Source organism: Danio rerio, chromosome 2 (assembly GCF_049306965.1).
Source record: "Danio rerio strain Tuebingen ecotype United States chromosome 2, GRCz12tu, whole genome shotgun sequence".
Taxonomy (NCBI): Eukaryota; Metazoa; Chordata; class Actinopteri; order Cypriniformes; family Danionidae; genus Danio; species Danio rerio.
In genome coordinates, this window is record NC_133177.1 from 31,975,533 (window position 1) to 31,990,371 (window position 14,839).

At 37.9% G+C, this 14,839-nt stretch overlaps 1 protein-coding gene across 2 annotated transcripts in view; it reads left to right on the plus strand.

The window, feature by feature from the left end:
• Window positions 1-14,839, plus strand: part of cdh12a (cadherin 12a) — a 122,569-nt gene that overhangs the window by 24,223 nt on the left and 83,507 nt on the right. For both annotated transcript variants that reach the window (XR_012388821.1, NM_001159830.1), the window contains exon 3: window positions 12,104-12,398. Coding sequence is in view for 1 of the 2 variants with exons in the window: in NM_001159830.1 (NP_001153302.1) it covers window positions 12,104-12,398 (295 nt within the window). In the remaining variant the exon portion in view is untranslated. The remainder of the gene's footprint in view (window positions 1-12,103; window positions 12,399-14,839) is intronic.

Below are 14,839 nucleotides of genomic sequence, written 5' to 3' on the forward strand. Positions count from 1 at the left end.
TTCAAAACAATACTAGCACTATGTAATAGACTTTAAACAATGTTGTGCTTTAATATTCATTAAATGGTTATATGATTTCCCTATTTAGAATTTGCAAAGAATACTTTTCTGAAATTATCTTATTAAGCAGAAAGTCTGAATGTGCGAATATAAAGCCGACTTTACCTCTATCAAATCAGACACTTCCTACTCTGTAATTGAACAGGAAATATGCAAAATACAGCTATTTTAATTATAAAAGTGATTGAAATCATCTAAATATATAGAAACTGCATTTATAGCACAGATCAGTGGGTAAATATTTATTATGTCATTAGTATATACCAGTGGTGTGTGGTGAGGTTTGTGGCTAATGAGGCACTAACTCTTTCAAAGTCAAAAGTTAGATTTACAAACATATCCACACAATATATTTGCCACCGATTATGTTTCATATTTTTTATATCAGCATTCTTTCTATAGACATAGCAGGTACATATTGGGCCAAGGAAGAATGTAAAATGTATAGCGATTCAATATGCTACTAGAGCTGCACAATTAATCGTAAAAAGATTGCGATCTCGATTCGACCCCTAGACGATCTTAATCCAGCATTTCTACGATTTTGTCAATCATATTTTCAAGTTCAGGAGAGAAGCAATAGTGGCCGCACAAGTCTTCACATTGTTCTACATATGTTGTTTAGCAACGTGGACACCTCCAAATAATGTTGAAAGAGTAACATGCTGCATTTATAAGATATAATTCATCTCAAAAATGTAATATTGTCCTCATGTAATGAATTTGCGACCGCAAAATCACACGTGACGTGAGCTGACCGTCAGCTGTTACCACAGAGAAGGCAGAATGAAGTCTTCTTTAGTGAACGGAACCTGCATAGGCTGTGAATAGCAGGTAATAAAGTTGTAAACAACATTCAGTTTGTGGCACAGAGTGATCGTTTAAGTGACGCGCGGGAAGTGAACCGCTCTTAGCAGTAAAAATTAAACCGAAAGCGCACAGTGTTGCCAGATGTAGCTGACTGATTCCAGGCCAAAGAGTATCCAAAACCCGCTGAAATGCAAAAATACCCACCCAGTGTTATGTATTTACGAAAATCACTTCAGTGACAGATTTTAAGTAGAAAATTACAGATTGTAAGCAAATGTCTCAAACACAATAATTCAACATCAGAATTATCATCAGCATTAATGACCAGGACAAATGTAAAGTCTGTTCAAGTCCACCATTCCAAGTCTATACAAAATTTAGTACTTTAACCATCAGTACAGCTACACAAAGCATATTGCTGTTTTACCACGTTTAAAAATAACAATAATAATAGCCCACTTATATTAACCTTTATGTTATATCTACAGAATCATGAGAATCCTATCTCATTTTAGTCAGAATAGTGCAGCTCTATATGCTACCCAAAAAAACAACACCAAGGTGGATGCAAGCAACTATTAACAAGCGACACACAGCACCACGGCGGATGCCTTTCTCTCATTCACACACACACACACACACACACACACACACACACACACACACACACACACACACACACACACACACACACACACACACACACACACACACACACACACACACACACACACACACACACACACAGCCCCATGAGATGCACGCGCTCTCTTGCTTACTCACTCTCTCTCACTCTCTCTCTCTCTCTCTCTCTCTCTCTCTCTCTCTCTCTCTCTCATTCACACACACAGGATTCACACACTGGTCTTACCTTTACAGTACTTGTAAATGAAGTCTTGACACAACTGAAATGATCGTGTTATCTTCTACCTTGTCCTTTGAATCAAGTCCTTTAGCTCCAGCATTGGTCATCCAATATTTTTAAGTCTAATTTAAAAAAAAAATTGAGCTGACATCCGCGATATTTGCAGTCAGTCAGAGTAAAAAAATAAAACAACAGACTCCTATTGAACTTAAGTGCGTAGAAGAAGTGCAACCACTGAATAAGAATGACGTGAGCTCACGCGCGCCCTCTACAGTGCGGGAAAGCTACTGCCTATCTCACCTCATGTCTCTCATGGATTTGTCAGATTTTAACACTAAATAAGTGAAGACATACGTGAAATACATTACCTATTATATGGAAAGTGAGGATATATAATAAAAATGTCTACAATGTTTAAAAACATTTTATAAAGCATTACATCAGTAGTATACACTGAGTGAGCAAAAATGGGCGGGCTCAAGCCATTGAGCAAGGGACGTGAGGCACAGCTCGATGCTGCCTTGCATCGCGTTTACTGTAATTGAAAAGAAGAAATGTACACTGAAATACAGGTACATAAAATTACAAAGTGATAAGTACAATAAGTAACAATAAGTAGTAGAACGAAAGAAAAAGAACAATTCAGAAGAGGGGAAGTACAAAATTAAACAAAAAAACACAGAAAGCATTAAAGACTAACTTACTATAGAGCACAATTTTACACCATAGTTGATCCAAAGTGCTTTACAATAAAATAAACTAGACAATAAAACTAAACTGGTATTAAAAATACTAAGAAATATATATGTATAAAAGTAATACTAAAATACAAATAAAAAATAAGATGCATGCATCTCTCAAAGGCAAGAGAGTAAAAATAAGTCTTTAAGTTAGATTTAAAAGCATCCAATGAAGGAGAAATCCTGATGTTCAGCTTTGGGACCGCAACACAGAAAGCTTGATCACCTTTTGATTTGCCGCGGGACTGAGCGACAGACAAAAGAAACTGGTCATGGGATCTTAACGGTCTACAAGCTGTATAAGGCCTTATAAGTTCACTGACATAGGCTGGGGCAGAATTGTGCAATGCTTTATGAGTGAAAAGAAGAATTTTAAAATCAACTCTGAATTTTAAAGGTAGCCAGTGCAATGAGGCGAGGACAGGGGAGATATGATCTCTTTTCTTAGTTCCTGTAATTTATCTGGCGGCTGCATTTTGGACCAAATGTAGCTGAGAGAGTGTTGACTGAGGTAGACCAATGTACAAAGAGTTGAAGTAGTCTAACTGAGAGGAGATTACAGTATGGGTTACAGTTTCTAAATCTTTTTTAGAAAGACACGGTTTAACTTTTGCCACATATCTAAGCTGAAAAAAAAAAACTGCTCTTCACAACTGCATTTGCAGTTTTGTCAAACTGCAAGAGAGGATCAAAGAAAACTCCGAGATTCTTGGCATGATTATGCAGATTGTCATTAAGGACTGCTAGCTGAGTTTTAATTGAATCATTGGTAGCAGCAGGACCTAATAGTAACACTTCTGTTTTATTTTCGTTTAGTTGCAGAGAGTTATTGGTCATACAAGTCTTAATGTCGGTTAGGCATAGAAAAGGTTTTCTAATGATAAATCTTTTCCTAGTTTGATGGGAAAATGTAGTTGGAGATCATTAGCATAGCAGATCATCAGCATTGCAGCATACCATTAACATGCACTGTAGATTCAATTGGGCTGAGGAAAAGGACAATGACAGGGTTTGTACATTTGTAAAGGGTTTTTAATAAAGAGAACCAAATGTATTACATATTCCTTTACCAAACAACTCACAGAAAGCAACCATCAGTCCATTTTAGAAATTTTTGGAATAAAATACTTTTTATTCGCTACATTTATGTTTTTATTTCAGGGACAGATAATGTACATTTCTGGTAGAATGTCCCATAAACTGTTGTGTGGCTGAAAAAATATAGTATCACATTTAATTTAGTCTTAGCTATCCTCAAGCATTGATGTGCGAATTAATTCAATGACACCCTGCAAACTTCATATAGTAGTTCACAGTGCATTTTCAATAGATCACAGCGCTTTAAACTTTGCAACCATGGCTTCACACCTGTCACATCTGTAATTATTATTTGGGGAAGACTGTGATCAGAGGTGGCACCATGGGAATTTGTTACACATTCCATCATATAATGCATGAGCTAGTGCCACAATTAAAGTGGCATCGCATAAAATATCACATCAAAGTTACATGACAGGAAAACTCTAATTAGAGCCAGGAAGAAAGAAAGAAATGGAAAAAAGAGGGGAAAACACTGGATTATGGGAAAGACTTCTGTCATTTTGTGCTTTGAGCTTACATTCTGTTTTAGGCTACTCTCAGTTCAGTTATATTCTAGTTAAAAATTAATGGATTAATGGAATAAATGTCAGTCTGACTGTTCATCAAGCAAATCAATATATGAAGCTTGATGATATGAGTGCTCAGTTAAAAAAAATGCTCCTTTCTCAGTAGGAGTTATAATGATTATATAACTTAGAGTAACAGAGCAAACTGCCTATATGGTCAAGTACTGTGTGCTGTTGTCACCATAAAGCCTCTAATTGGATTCTAATTAAAGTATTTTGCAGAGTTATTACAATTATATAGTGAATATGTCACAGTTGTTATTGCACACAGAGCAACAATTAGACTCATGTGGATTATGTATCACCATCTAGAAGAACATGGCGATGGGTGTAAATTCTCCCTTTGAAACTAACTTTCAGACTATTACATAAACCAATTCGTTTGGTCAAAAGTCACAGAGTTTCTCAACTTTTCTGTTAATGCTGACAAATAGACTAATTTATCAAATATTTTCTGCAAGTTTTCATTTTTTCCCTGTGTGAAGCTAGGCACACTTCTTGTTTGCCCTTTGCAGTGAGGATATATTACCCTGCTGTCACATTTTCTTTCCAAGTATGACCTTTTCAGTACAAAATAACTCTTCTTGAGAGCCTTGCCTTATTCTTGGTATTTTACTGTCAACACTCAGCATCCTTCTTATCTTTAAATACATTTTGTGGGACCATCCACTGTTATACAGCAATAGAGTGCAACAGTCAGCTTTCAGAAACTATAATTGAGTTTATGTCCATATACATTCACAATATTCTTATTTTCTGATATTTGTTTTGTACTTTATTGTATTTTATTTGATGGAATTAACGTTTATTGATGTTCTAGGCAAAACCAATATTCATTCATTCATTTTCGTTTTACATTTACATTTTACATTTACATTTAGTCATTTAGCAGACGCTTTTATCCAAAGCGACTTACAAATGAGGACAAGGAAGCAATTTACACAACTAAGAGCAACAATGAATAAGTACTAAAGGCAAGTTTCAGGTCTGTAAGAAGGGAAGTATTAGTAGTTTTTTTTTTTTTTTTTGTACAGTTAGTGTGATATTCAAAGAGGCAATTGCATATTAGGAAGTGAAGTGGAGACTAAATAGTTGAGTTTTTAGTCGTTTCTTGAAAATAGCGAGTGACTCTGCTGTTCTGATGCAGTTAGGGAGTTCATTCCACCAACTGGGCAGATTGAGCGTGAGCGTGAGCGAAAGTGATTTTTTCCCTCTTTGGGATGGAACCACGAGGCGACGTTCATTCACAGAACGCAAGTTTCTGGAGGGCACATAGATCTGCAGAAGTGAGTGCAGATAAGAAGGTGCTAGGCCAGAAGTCACTTTGTAGGCAAACATCAGAGTTTTGAATTTGATGCGAGCAGCAACTGGCAGCCAGTGCAAACGGACTAGCAGCGGAGTGACATGTGCTCGTTTAGGTTCATTGAAGACAACTCGTGCTGCTGCATTCTGGAGCAGCTGAAGAGGTTTGATAGAGTTAGCTGGAAGCCCAGCTAGTAGAGAGTTGCAGTAATCCAGTTTGGAGAGAACAAGAGCTTGAACAAGGAGTTGAGCTGCATGTTCAGATAAGAAGGGTCGGATCTTTCTGATGTTATAGAGTGCAAATCTGCACGATCGAGCAGTTCTAGAAATGTGGTCAGAGAAGTTTAGTTGGTCATCAATCGTTACTCCAAGGCTTTTCACCATTTTGGATGCAGTAATGGTTGCCCCATCCATCTGGATTGAAAAGTTATGGTGTAGAGTCGGGTTGGCAGAAACTACAAGCATTTTTGTTTTTGCGAGGTTCAGCTGAAGATGATGATCTTTCATCCAGTGTGAAATATCCAACAGGCAGGCTGAGATACGAGCTGGAACCGAGGCATCATCAGGATGAAAAGAGAGGTATAGCTGGGTATCATCAGCATAGCAGTGGTAGGAGAATCCATGTCTCTGGATGACTGGTCCTAGAGATGATGTGTAGATGGAGAAGAGAAGTGGCCCAAGAACAGAGCCTTGAGGTACCCCAGTGTTTAGATGCTGTAGGTTGGACACCTCTCCCCTCCAAGACACCCTGAATGACCTGTCAGAGAGGTAAGATCTGAACCATTGTATAACAGTGCCCGCAACGCCCAGTGACTCAAGCGTAGATAGCAGGATCTGGTGGTTGACAGTGTCAAAAGCAGCTGACAAGTCCAGCAAAATGAGGACTGATTATTTAGAGTCTGCTTTAGCCAGTCTGAGATCCTCCACGACCGAGAGCAGGGCAGTCTCAGTTGAGTGGACTTTCTTAAAGCCGGATTGCTTGTTGTCCATGCGATTGTTTTGAGTAAGAAAGTCCAGAACTTGATTGAACACTACTTTCTCCAGAATCTTGGCCATGAATGGAAGTAGGGATACTGGTCTGTAGTTTTCAAGTAGCGTATGGTCCAGGTTGGGTTTCTTTAGCAGTGGGGTTACCCTAGCCTGCTTAAATGTAGTGGGGAATAAACCAGAGTCAAGAGATGTGTTAATTATGTGAGTCAGTGTTGGTATGACTGCAGGAGAGATGGCTTGCAAGAGATGAGAGGGAATGGGATCGAGTGGACAGGTGGTTGCATGGCTAGATAGCACAAGTTTGGACACCTCAGACTCAGAGAGCTGAGAAAAAGAGGTGAGTGTGTGTGGTGTTGGTGTTGTATCTTGCGTGTTTGTTGTAGGTGCAGCAAATTGAGCACTGATTTTTGCAGTTTTGGTGCAGAAGAATGTAGCAAAGTCATCAGTAGTAAGTGTGGAGGATGCGGGTGGAGGAGGAGGATAGAGGAGGGAGGAAAATGTTTTAAAAAGTAGGCGAGGATTAGTGGCATTGTTGATTTTCAGACGGTAATACGTCTGCTTTGCAGAAGTAACCTCAGCTGAGAAAGAGGACAGAAGAGTTTGGTATGTTAAGAGATGTGCAGGATTTTTAGTTTTCCGCCAAATTCTCTCCGCAGCCCGAAGTTTTGAGCGATGCTCACGGAGAGCATCCGAGAGCCAGGGTGCAGGAGGACTGGCACGGGCTGGCCTGGATGCAAGAGGACATAATCGGTTCAGACATGATGCTAGTGTTGAGCAGAGTGTATTAGTGGCACTGTTCGAATCAAGTGCAGTGAGTTTGCGAGATGGAGGAAGAGAGTCTGAAACAATGGTGGATAGTCTATTGGGTGAGAGAGATCGTAGGTTTCTGCGAAAGGTAACCAGTGTTGGAGTGTGTGGCGGCTCAGGAGTAATGTGGATGTTGAGAGACAGAAGGAAATGATCAGATATTTGTAGTGGAGTTACTATTGTTTGATCAGTGAAGCAGTGTCGTGTGTAAATAAGGTCTAGCTGATTACCTGATTTGTGGGTAGCAGAAGTAGGTGCTCTTTTTAGGTCAAAAGAGGCAAGCAAAGTCTGAAAGTCTGCAGCTTGCGGTTTGTCAACGTAAACGTTGAAGTCACCTAGCACCAATAAGGGAGTGGCCAAATTAGAAAAAGATGAGAGAAGAACATCCAGTTCATCTAGGAAGTGACCTAATTTACCTGGTGGGCGGTAGATGACAACCACATTTATGTAGAAGGGGTGGATAATGGTGACTGCATGGAATTCAAAGGAGCTGATTGTTGGCAGGGACGGTATCAGAGTAAATTTCCATTCTTTGGAAATTAGTAGTCCAGTCCCACCCCCTCTCCCTGTCTGACGAGGAGTGTGGGAAAAAGAGAAATTAGCAGAAAGAGTAGCATGTGTAGCAGTGTCCTCCGGCCTCAACCAGGTCTCAGTTAGAGCCATGAGATTATAGTCAGAATATGTAGCTATGGAGGTAATAAAATCAGCCTTGTTAACAGCTGATTGACAGTTCCAGAGGCCCACGGAGAGAGAGAGTTGTGAAATAGTAGATACATGTATTGAACAAAGGTTGTGAGGATTACGCCTGCAGCGTACCTCCCGTGTTTTGCGAGTGTTAGTAACAACAGGAATTAGAAAACACATAATAAAAGTGCACTGACAACAAAAAATAAGTGTAAAGTAAAACAATACAGTAAAGTACTCAAGTGCTTTGTCGGTGTCTTTGCTCGGTGGAGTCGCGCAGGTAGAGTCGATGGTCTTTACCCTCTTCGGTCTTCACACGAGGCGGTCTTCACACGAGGCTGCCGCGACCGCTGCCGCGGTGAACTAGTTGTTTATATAACCCCAAAGCACTAGCTGATTGAATTCAGCTGGACACGCCTCGAGAGTCAAAACAAGGGCCGAAACTGAGGCGGACGACGCGAAACCGCGTCTGCGTTCGCTACACAAGCTCTTATAGTAACCAAGGAAACAGTGGCTAAACAACTTCTAGTATTATACACAACTGAAAGCAAGTTAAAATGTCCTACAACTTTACACAAACAGCTGGAAACAAGTCCTCAAACCATACACAACAACTGAAACAAATCTTAAATGTACTTACAGGCTGCTGGTCTAGATGCTGCTAAAGTGCTTCTCCTGCCGACTAATGCTAGCGTGCTCACTATATAGTGGTTACCTGGCGTTTGGACACGCCTCCCGAGTCAAAACAAGGGCCGAAACTGAGGCGGACGACGCGAAACCGCGTCTGCGTTCGCTACACAAGCTCTTATGGTAACCAAGGAAACAGTGGCTAAACAACTTCTAGTATTATACACAACTGAAAGCAAGTTTAAATGTCCTACAACTTTACACAAACAGCTGGAAACAAGTCCTCAAACCATACACAACAACTGAAACAAATCTTAAATGTACTTACAGGCTGCTGGTCTAGATGCTGCTAAAGGGCTTCTCCAGCACTTTTGGCCAAGTCCTTTTATTAATCTGGGGGCGCCACAGCAGAATGAACTTTTGTTGCTCACCTGGCTTTTAAGGAGAATTTACAATGCCTCCTCAACTTTTTTTTTTTTAACTTTTCGACCTGATTGTGAACTTGATCAGATGACACATCAAACAGACACTGTGCTCCTGCCAAATTTACACTAGTTTTTCCTTCATTTCTTGGGTCCAAATAAACTGAAAATGAGCACTTTTAACTTCTCCCTCAGCCTCCCGCTGGCCTGCATGTACCCGTACTAGTAAATGCTGCTCTCTCATGGCTGTATGTGATTACGAATGTTATGTTATCAGAACACATTTCACAGCTCCAGATATTTAGTGAGGCAAATATCTCACGGGTGTCCTCATTGGCGATTCTCTCATATTGTGTCCTTGGTAGTTCACACTGTGTGATTGTCACTCACGTGAATGAGCACCGATTTGTCGTCAATTTCTCAAAACCTGTCAGCGACAAAATCAGGGCTACAATCATGCAGCCCGAACTTGGCATTAGGGGTGTTGTTAGGTGAACGCATTTAAATGCATTGGATGCTGCTCAGATTGCACTGGCCCAGGTCTGCATCCAAACCTCTCTCCCAAAAGCACACACTTTGATTCTGCTGTATACATAGTGTCAAAATAGAGTAGCTATTGGCAGTATCAGTTGGAGCCTTAATTAGACAGAAAACGAAAAGGACAAATCTCACGCCTGCTCTCTAAAATAAAATCTGACAAGTGTCTGTTACGAATCAAAAATAGGGTGTGGCTCCTTTAAGAAAATTGTTATTTTATGTATCGTATGTGTGTGTGTGTGTCAGTAGAGCCGAATATCTGCGGTTAAAATGCGGTTATTTTTATTTTTCTCTGAAGCTCGATTTAAGTTATTTTTCTGTAATATACAGTGACACTGTTGAAAGAAGAATAAAGAACAAGATGTGCAATGTGACCCGTGGAAGCTTTGATAGTTTTTTCTGCTGCACGAGTTAGGAAAGCTACCCTATGTTTTTTTTTTTTTTTTTTTTACTTAACTCAACATGTTACATGTCTTTCACATATATCCAGAATAAGCATGTGTAAGTAATATAAAACATTCACATATTTCTTGTGAGTTCATTATCTGGTAGAACGCAGGGACACTGCATGCGCTGCTGAAGATTGTGGCCATTTACAGCAGTTAAAATAGATAGATAAATAATTTGTACTTAAAATTGTTAGCAGTGCCAAACAGCATTTCCCGTTGTTTATATTTTTGCTACAACATAACGTTAACGCTAGACACGCATGTATGAATGTTTTATGCAGCGGATCCCTTTCCAGCTGCAACCCAGCACTGTGAAACATCCAATACACCCCCATTCACACACACACACTACAGACCTTTTAGCTTACCCAATTCAACTACACCACATGTCTTTGGCCTTGTGGAGGAAACCGGAGCACCTATAGGAAACCCATGCGAACACGGGGAGAGAATGCAAATTCCACACAGAAATGCCAACTGACCCAGCCGAGGCTCAAAGCAGCGACCATTGCGCCACCATAACACCCCTCATAAATAGATCAATTTTAACAAATTAAAAATATTTACAGTTTGTGGCTCACAATCCACACTTCTCTCTTTATGTCATGTCCTTTGGAAGCCCAAATACAGAAACAGAAGAAGCTCTGTGGAAATAGCAGCATTTGGATGGCATTTTAGCTTTCTCTGCTGTAACATTAAAGAGCCTCTGGTCACATCCCTTCACTACGCTGGGTGTGTGGACTTGGTATGCATGTGGCCGGAAACCCTTGTGATCTCACTAGCCCGGATTTATTTTTTTTTGTAGTCCCCAAAGTTTGTTCACTGTAGGCTTTGCTAAACTAACTCCGTAAAAGCCAGTTTCACCCTTTGCAACATACTTTGAATGCTTACAATCAGAGATGTTGCTTATGTTCACATAGCTACATTAAACATCAACAGTTTAAAACATGATATCGTAGTGGACCACCCGTTTAACACTTTATTGTTGTTGTTGTTGAGTTAAAATCCCAATAGAAAAAAAAAGTTATTTATATATATATATATATATATATATATATATATATATATATATATATATATATATATATATATATATATATATATATATATATATATATATATACATATATATACTTTAAAAACTAGTATGTTGTAAAAGGGGTGAAAACTAATAAACACCCTTGGCACTTATCAATTTAGCATACTGTATTTTTTTTATGGCATTCAAATAAATAAATATTAGTGATTTAAATAAGCTTAACTGCACAAATGAGCTCTTTCAATTCTACATTGAAGCTCATATATTATCTGCTATATGCTTAAGTGAGTCTTTTGATGGCCTCTTGCATCCTATGTTTAATGGTCTATTTTTGTACAAGAATTTGGCAAGATTTCAGGATTTAGCACTGCAGAGTTTTTCCTCCGTTTTGATCATCATACTCCCTTGCACATTACATCAGTGATTTAGTTTATTTATTTATTTATTTTCCTTTCGGAGAATTAATTCCAGAACTTCAAACTTAATCCTCCTTTTCCAGACGGAGGATCAAAGTCACCATTGCTGAAAAAAATGGTGTTTCCTTACGCTTCCTCATCTGAGTTGAAAAGATAACCATTTTCTGCAACACTCTATGAGTTCTCATGTTGTGTAATCATTTATTTATTAGATTTTTTTTTTATCTGTACTGAAAAAGGGAATTCCACAATCCATTGTGTATTTTTAGCTGCTGCAGTAAATAAATCAATGTTGCTGAGCCGCTACCAGAGAACAAATTACTAAGGGTTATCCACATCAATCCTCTTTGGACATCCTCAAACTATATGCCACCCAATCCTTTGTAATCATGTGATCAGAAGATGAAACAGGATTGGTTAGGACAGAACAAAAGTAGAATTTTTAAACTTACAAGTGTGTTTTTAGGAGAGCAGTATTTGTGGTGATTATTGTAATGAGAGAGTCAAAGTTCTGTGAAATTATCTTCTTTAAAAGGCATTATTTTTTGTTTTTGACATTTCCGCATATAATGTGTAATATACTTGAGCATGCATTTGGGTATGTTTGCAGATAAATTACAGTAACGAGTAATTATTTACTCACCAACCCCAATGAGATTTCTCATTGTCATTTTTTTCCACATTTCAGCTCCACTCTGACATGGATAAAGGAGATAGTATGGTGAAATACACACTCTCAGGTGAAGGAGTTGGCTCTATTTTCACCATCGAGCCAAGTACCGGAGACATCCATGCCTTAAGGAGTCTGGACAGAGAAGAGAAGCCTTATTACACACTGAGAGCGCAGGCTGTGGACATGCTGACGGGCAGACCATTAGAGCCTGAGTCGGAGTTTATTATCAAAGTCCAGGACATCAATGACAATGAGCCAAGATTTCTGGAGGGCCCATATTCGGCCAGCGTCCCAGAGATGTCACCCGTTGGTGAGTTCACTTCTCATTATGTCCCAGATGGTTGGCCGTTTGATACCAAGGAAAAATCCTGGCCTCAAAGCATGTTGCTTTAAAGTAAGATCAGAGCCATCTTGATGTGATCATCTGAAATGTTCTCCTTTATTGTGTACACAACTGGGCCAAAGTTTGCGATGAGATCAGAATTTTTTTTTTTTTCAAATTTTATTTATTTATTTTTTTAAGAAGCCTATTCTGCTCACCAAGGCAGCATTTATTTGATTTAAATAAAATAAAAACAGTAACAACCTTAAATAATATATCATATAAATATACATATATATATATATATATATATATATATATATATATATATATATATATATATATATATATATATATATATATATCACTTTTAACAATCCTTTAATTTCATTGTTGTGGTTAAAAACTGTTGGAATACTTTATATTTTTTATTTATTTATTATTATTATTATTTTATTATTAAAATGCATTACCTTTTGTTCATTATTTCATACTAAGATTCAACATTCATTCATTAATTTTCTTTTTCGGCTTAGTCCCTTTATTAATCCACGGTCACAACAGGGGAATGAACCACCAACTTATCCAGTATATGTTTTATGCAGTAGATGCCCTTCCAGCTGCCACCCATCACTGGGAAACATCCATACTCATTCACACACATACACTACAGACAATTTAGCTTACCCAATTAATCTGTACCACATGTTTTTGGACTTGTGGGAGAAACGGGAGCACCCGGAGGAAACCCACACAAACACAGGGAGAACATGCTAACTCCACACAAAAACGCCAACTGACCCAGCCCAGGCTCGAACCAGCAACCTTCTTGCTGTCAGGCAATTGTGTTACCCACTGTGCCACCGTTCTGCCCACAATTCAACATTCATAATTTAAAAAATCATTATAAATGATTGACTACAATAATAATTTGATCGTTATAGAAAAGCAAATCAGCCAATTATACTGATTTCTGAAGGATCACACGACAATGAAGTTAAATGACGCTTTAGGTCATTATTTATATAGAGCATTTCATTCATTCATTCATTCATTCATTCATTCATTCATTCATTCATTCATTCATTCATTCTTTCATTCATTCATTCATTCATTCATTTTCTCTAGAGTTTTGTCTGTGATTGGTTTTTGCCATATCTTAAAGGTATAGGAAGCATTTCATTCAGTTTGGGGATGTCTTTTTTCTGTTTTCTGTCATTAGATAGGATGTGGAGGGAAAAAAATCTGCGTACTGTAATAATATCAATGTTGTTGAGCCTTTAACAAGATAGATAGATGGATGGATGGATGGATGTTAAAAGCAGATATGAATTATGTAAATATTTAAATAGACACTATAGATTGTTTGTAGATAGATAGATAGAAACAAATAGAAACAAACAAATAAACAAACAAACAAACAAGCAAATAAATAAATACATAAATAAATAAATCTGCACAATTTTTTTCTCGAAAATGGCCAAAATGTTGGTTTTGTCCAAAATTTTTACTGTAAATAAATGGATTAAAAATAATTTGTATAGTCTCACTGGATATGCTAGATTTGTGTTTTAGAAATTTTTTCTTTTAATGCATAAAAATGTTGTGTATGCATTTCTGTGCACGCATTTACATGTTTTTTTTTTTTTTTTTTTTCTGTTGCACCATTAAAGTGTGGGGTTCCTCAGGGCTCGATTTTAGATTCTGCTTTGTATCCCCATTCTTTGATTCCATTAGGACATTTTTTTTATAAGAGTTACATACATTTGTGTCTGTATATTGATGACTCTCAATTTCATTTCTCTATAAAATCTTTAGGGAGTAATCATCTCTTGAGTCTTTGTATATCTGTTGTGAGAGTGTTGGTTGGCAAACAACTTTCTCCAATCAAATGAGGACAAATTTATCATTGATGCTGTATGGATTCTGACGACAATGCAGTATGATTGCTTCCTATGTAAGAAAAAATGTTTAGATCTGTAGCCAAATTGAAGCCTATTCTCTCCTTTCAGTGATTTGAAAAAGGTTGTTTATGCCTTTGCGTTTTCTCTTTGGATTATTGCAATGCTTTTTATCTGGGTGTGAGCCAGATGTTCCTCTTTTGCCTGCAGCTGAATCTGAACTCAACTGCTAGGCTTTTAACTGGTGCAAAAAAAAAAAAAAGACCATATTACTCTTATTATTGATTTCATCATTGATTACCGATTCAGTACAGAATCCAGTTTAAAGTGCTGTTATATGTTTTCAAATCTCACCATTATTTGACACTGAAGTATGTTTCTGACTCAATTAGTCTACATCAACCTTTGAGATCTTTTCGGTTCAAGAATAAACTGTCTTATGGGTCTTCGATCATGTTTGAAATGTAGAGGAGTTAGAGCTTTTTCTAAGACAGCTCTTAGACTTTGGAATATACTTTTGTTTATATC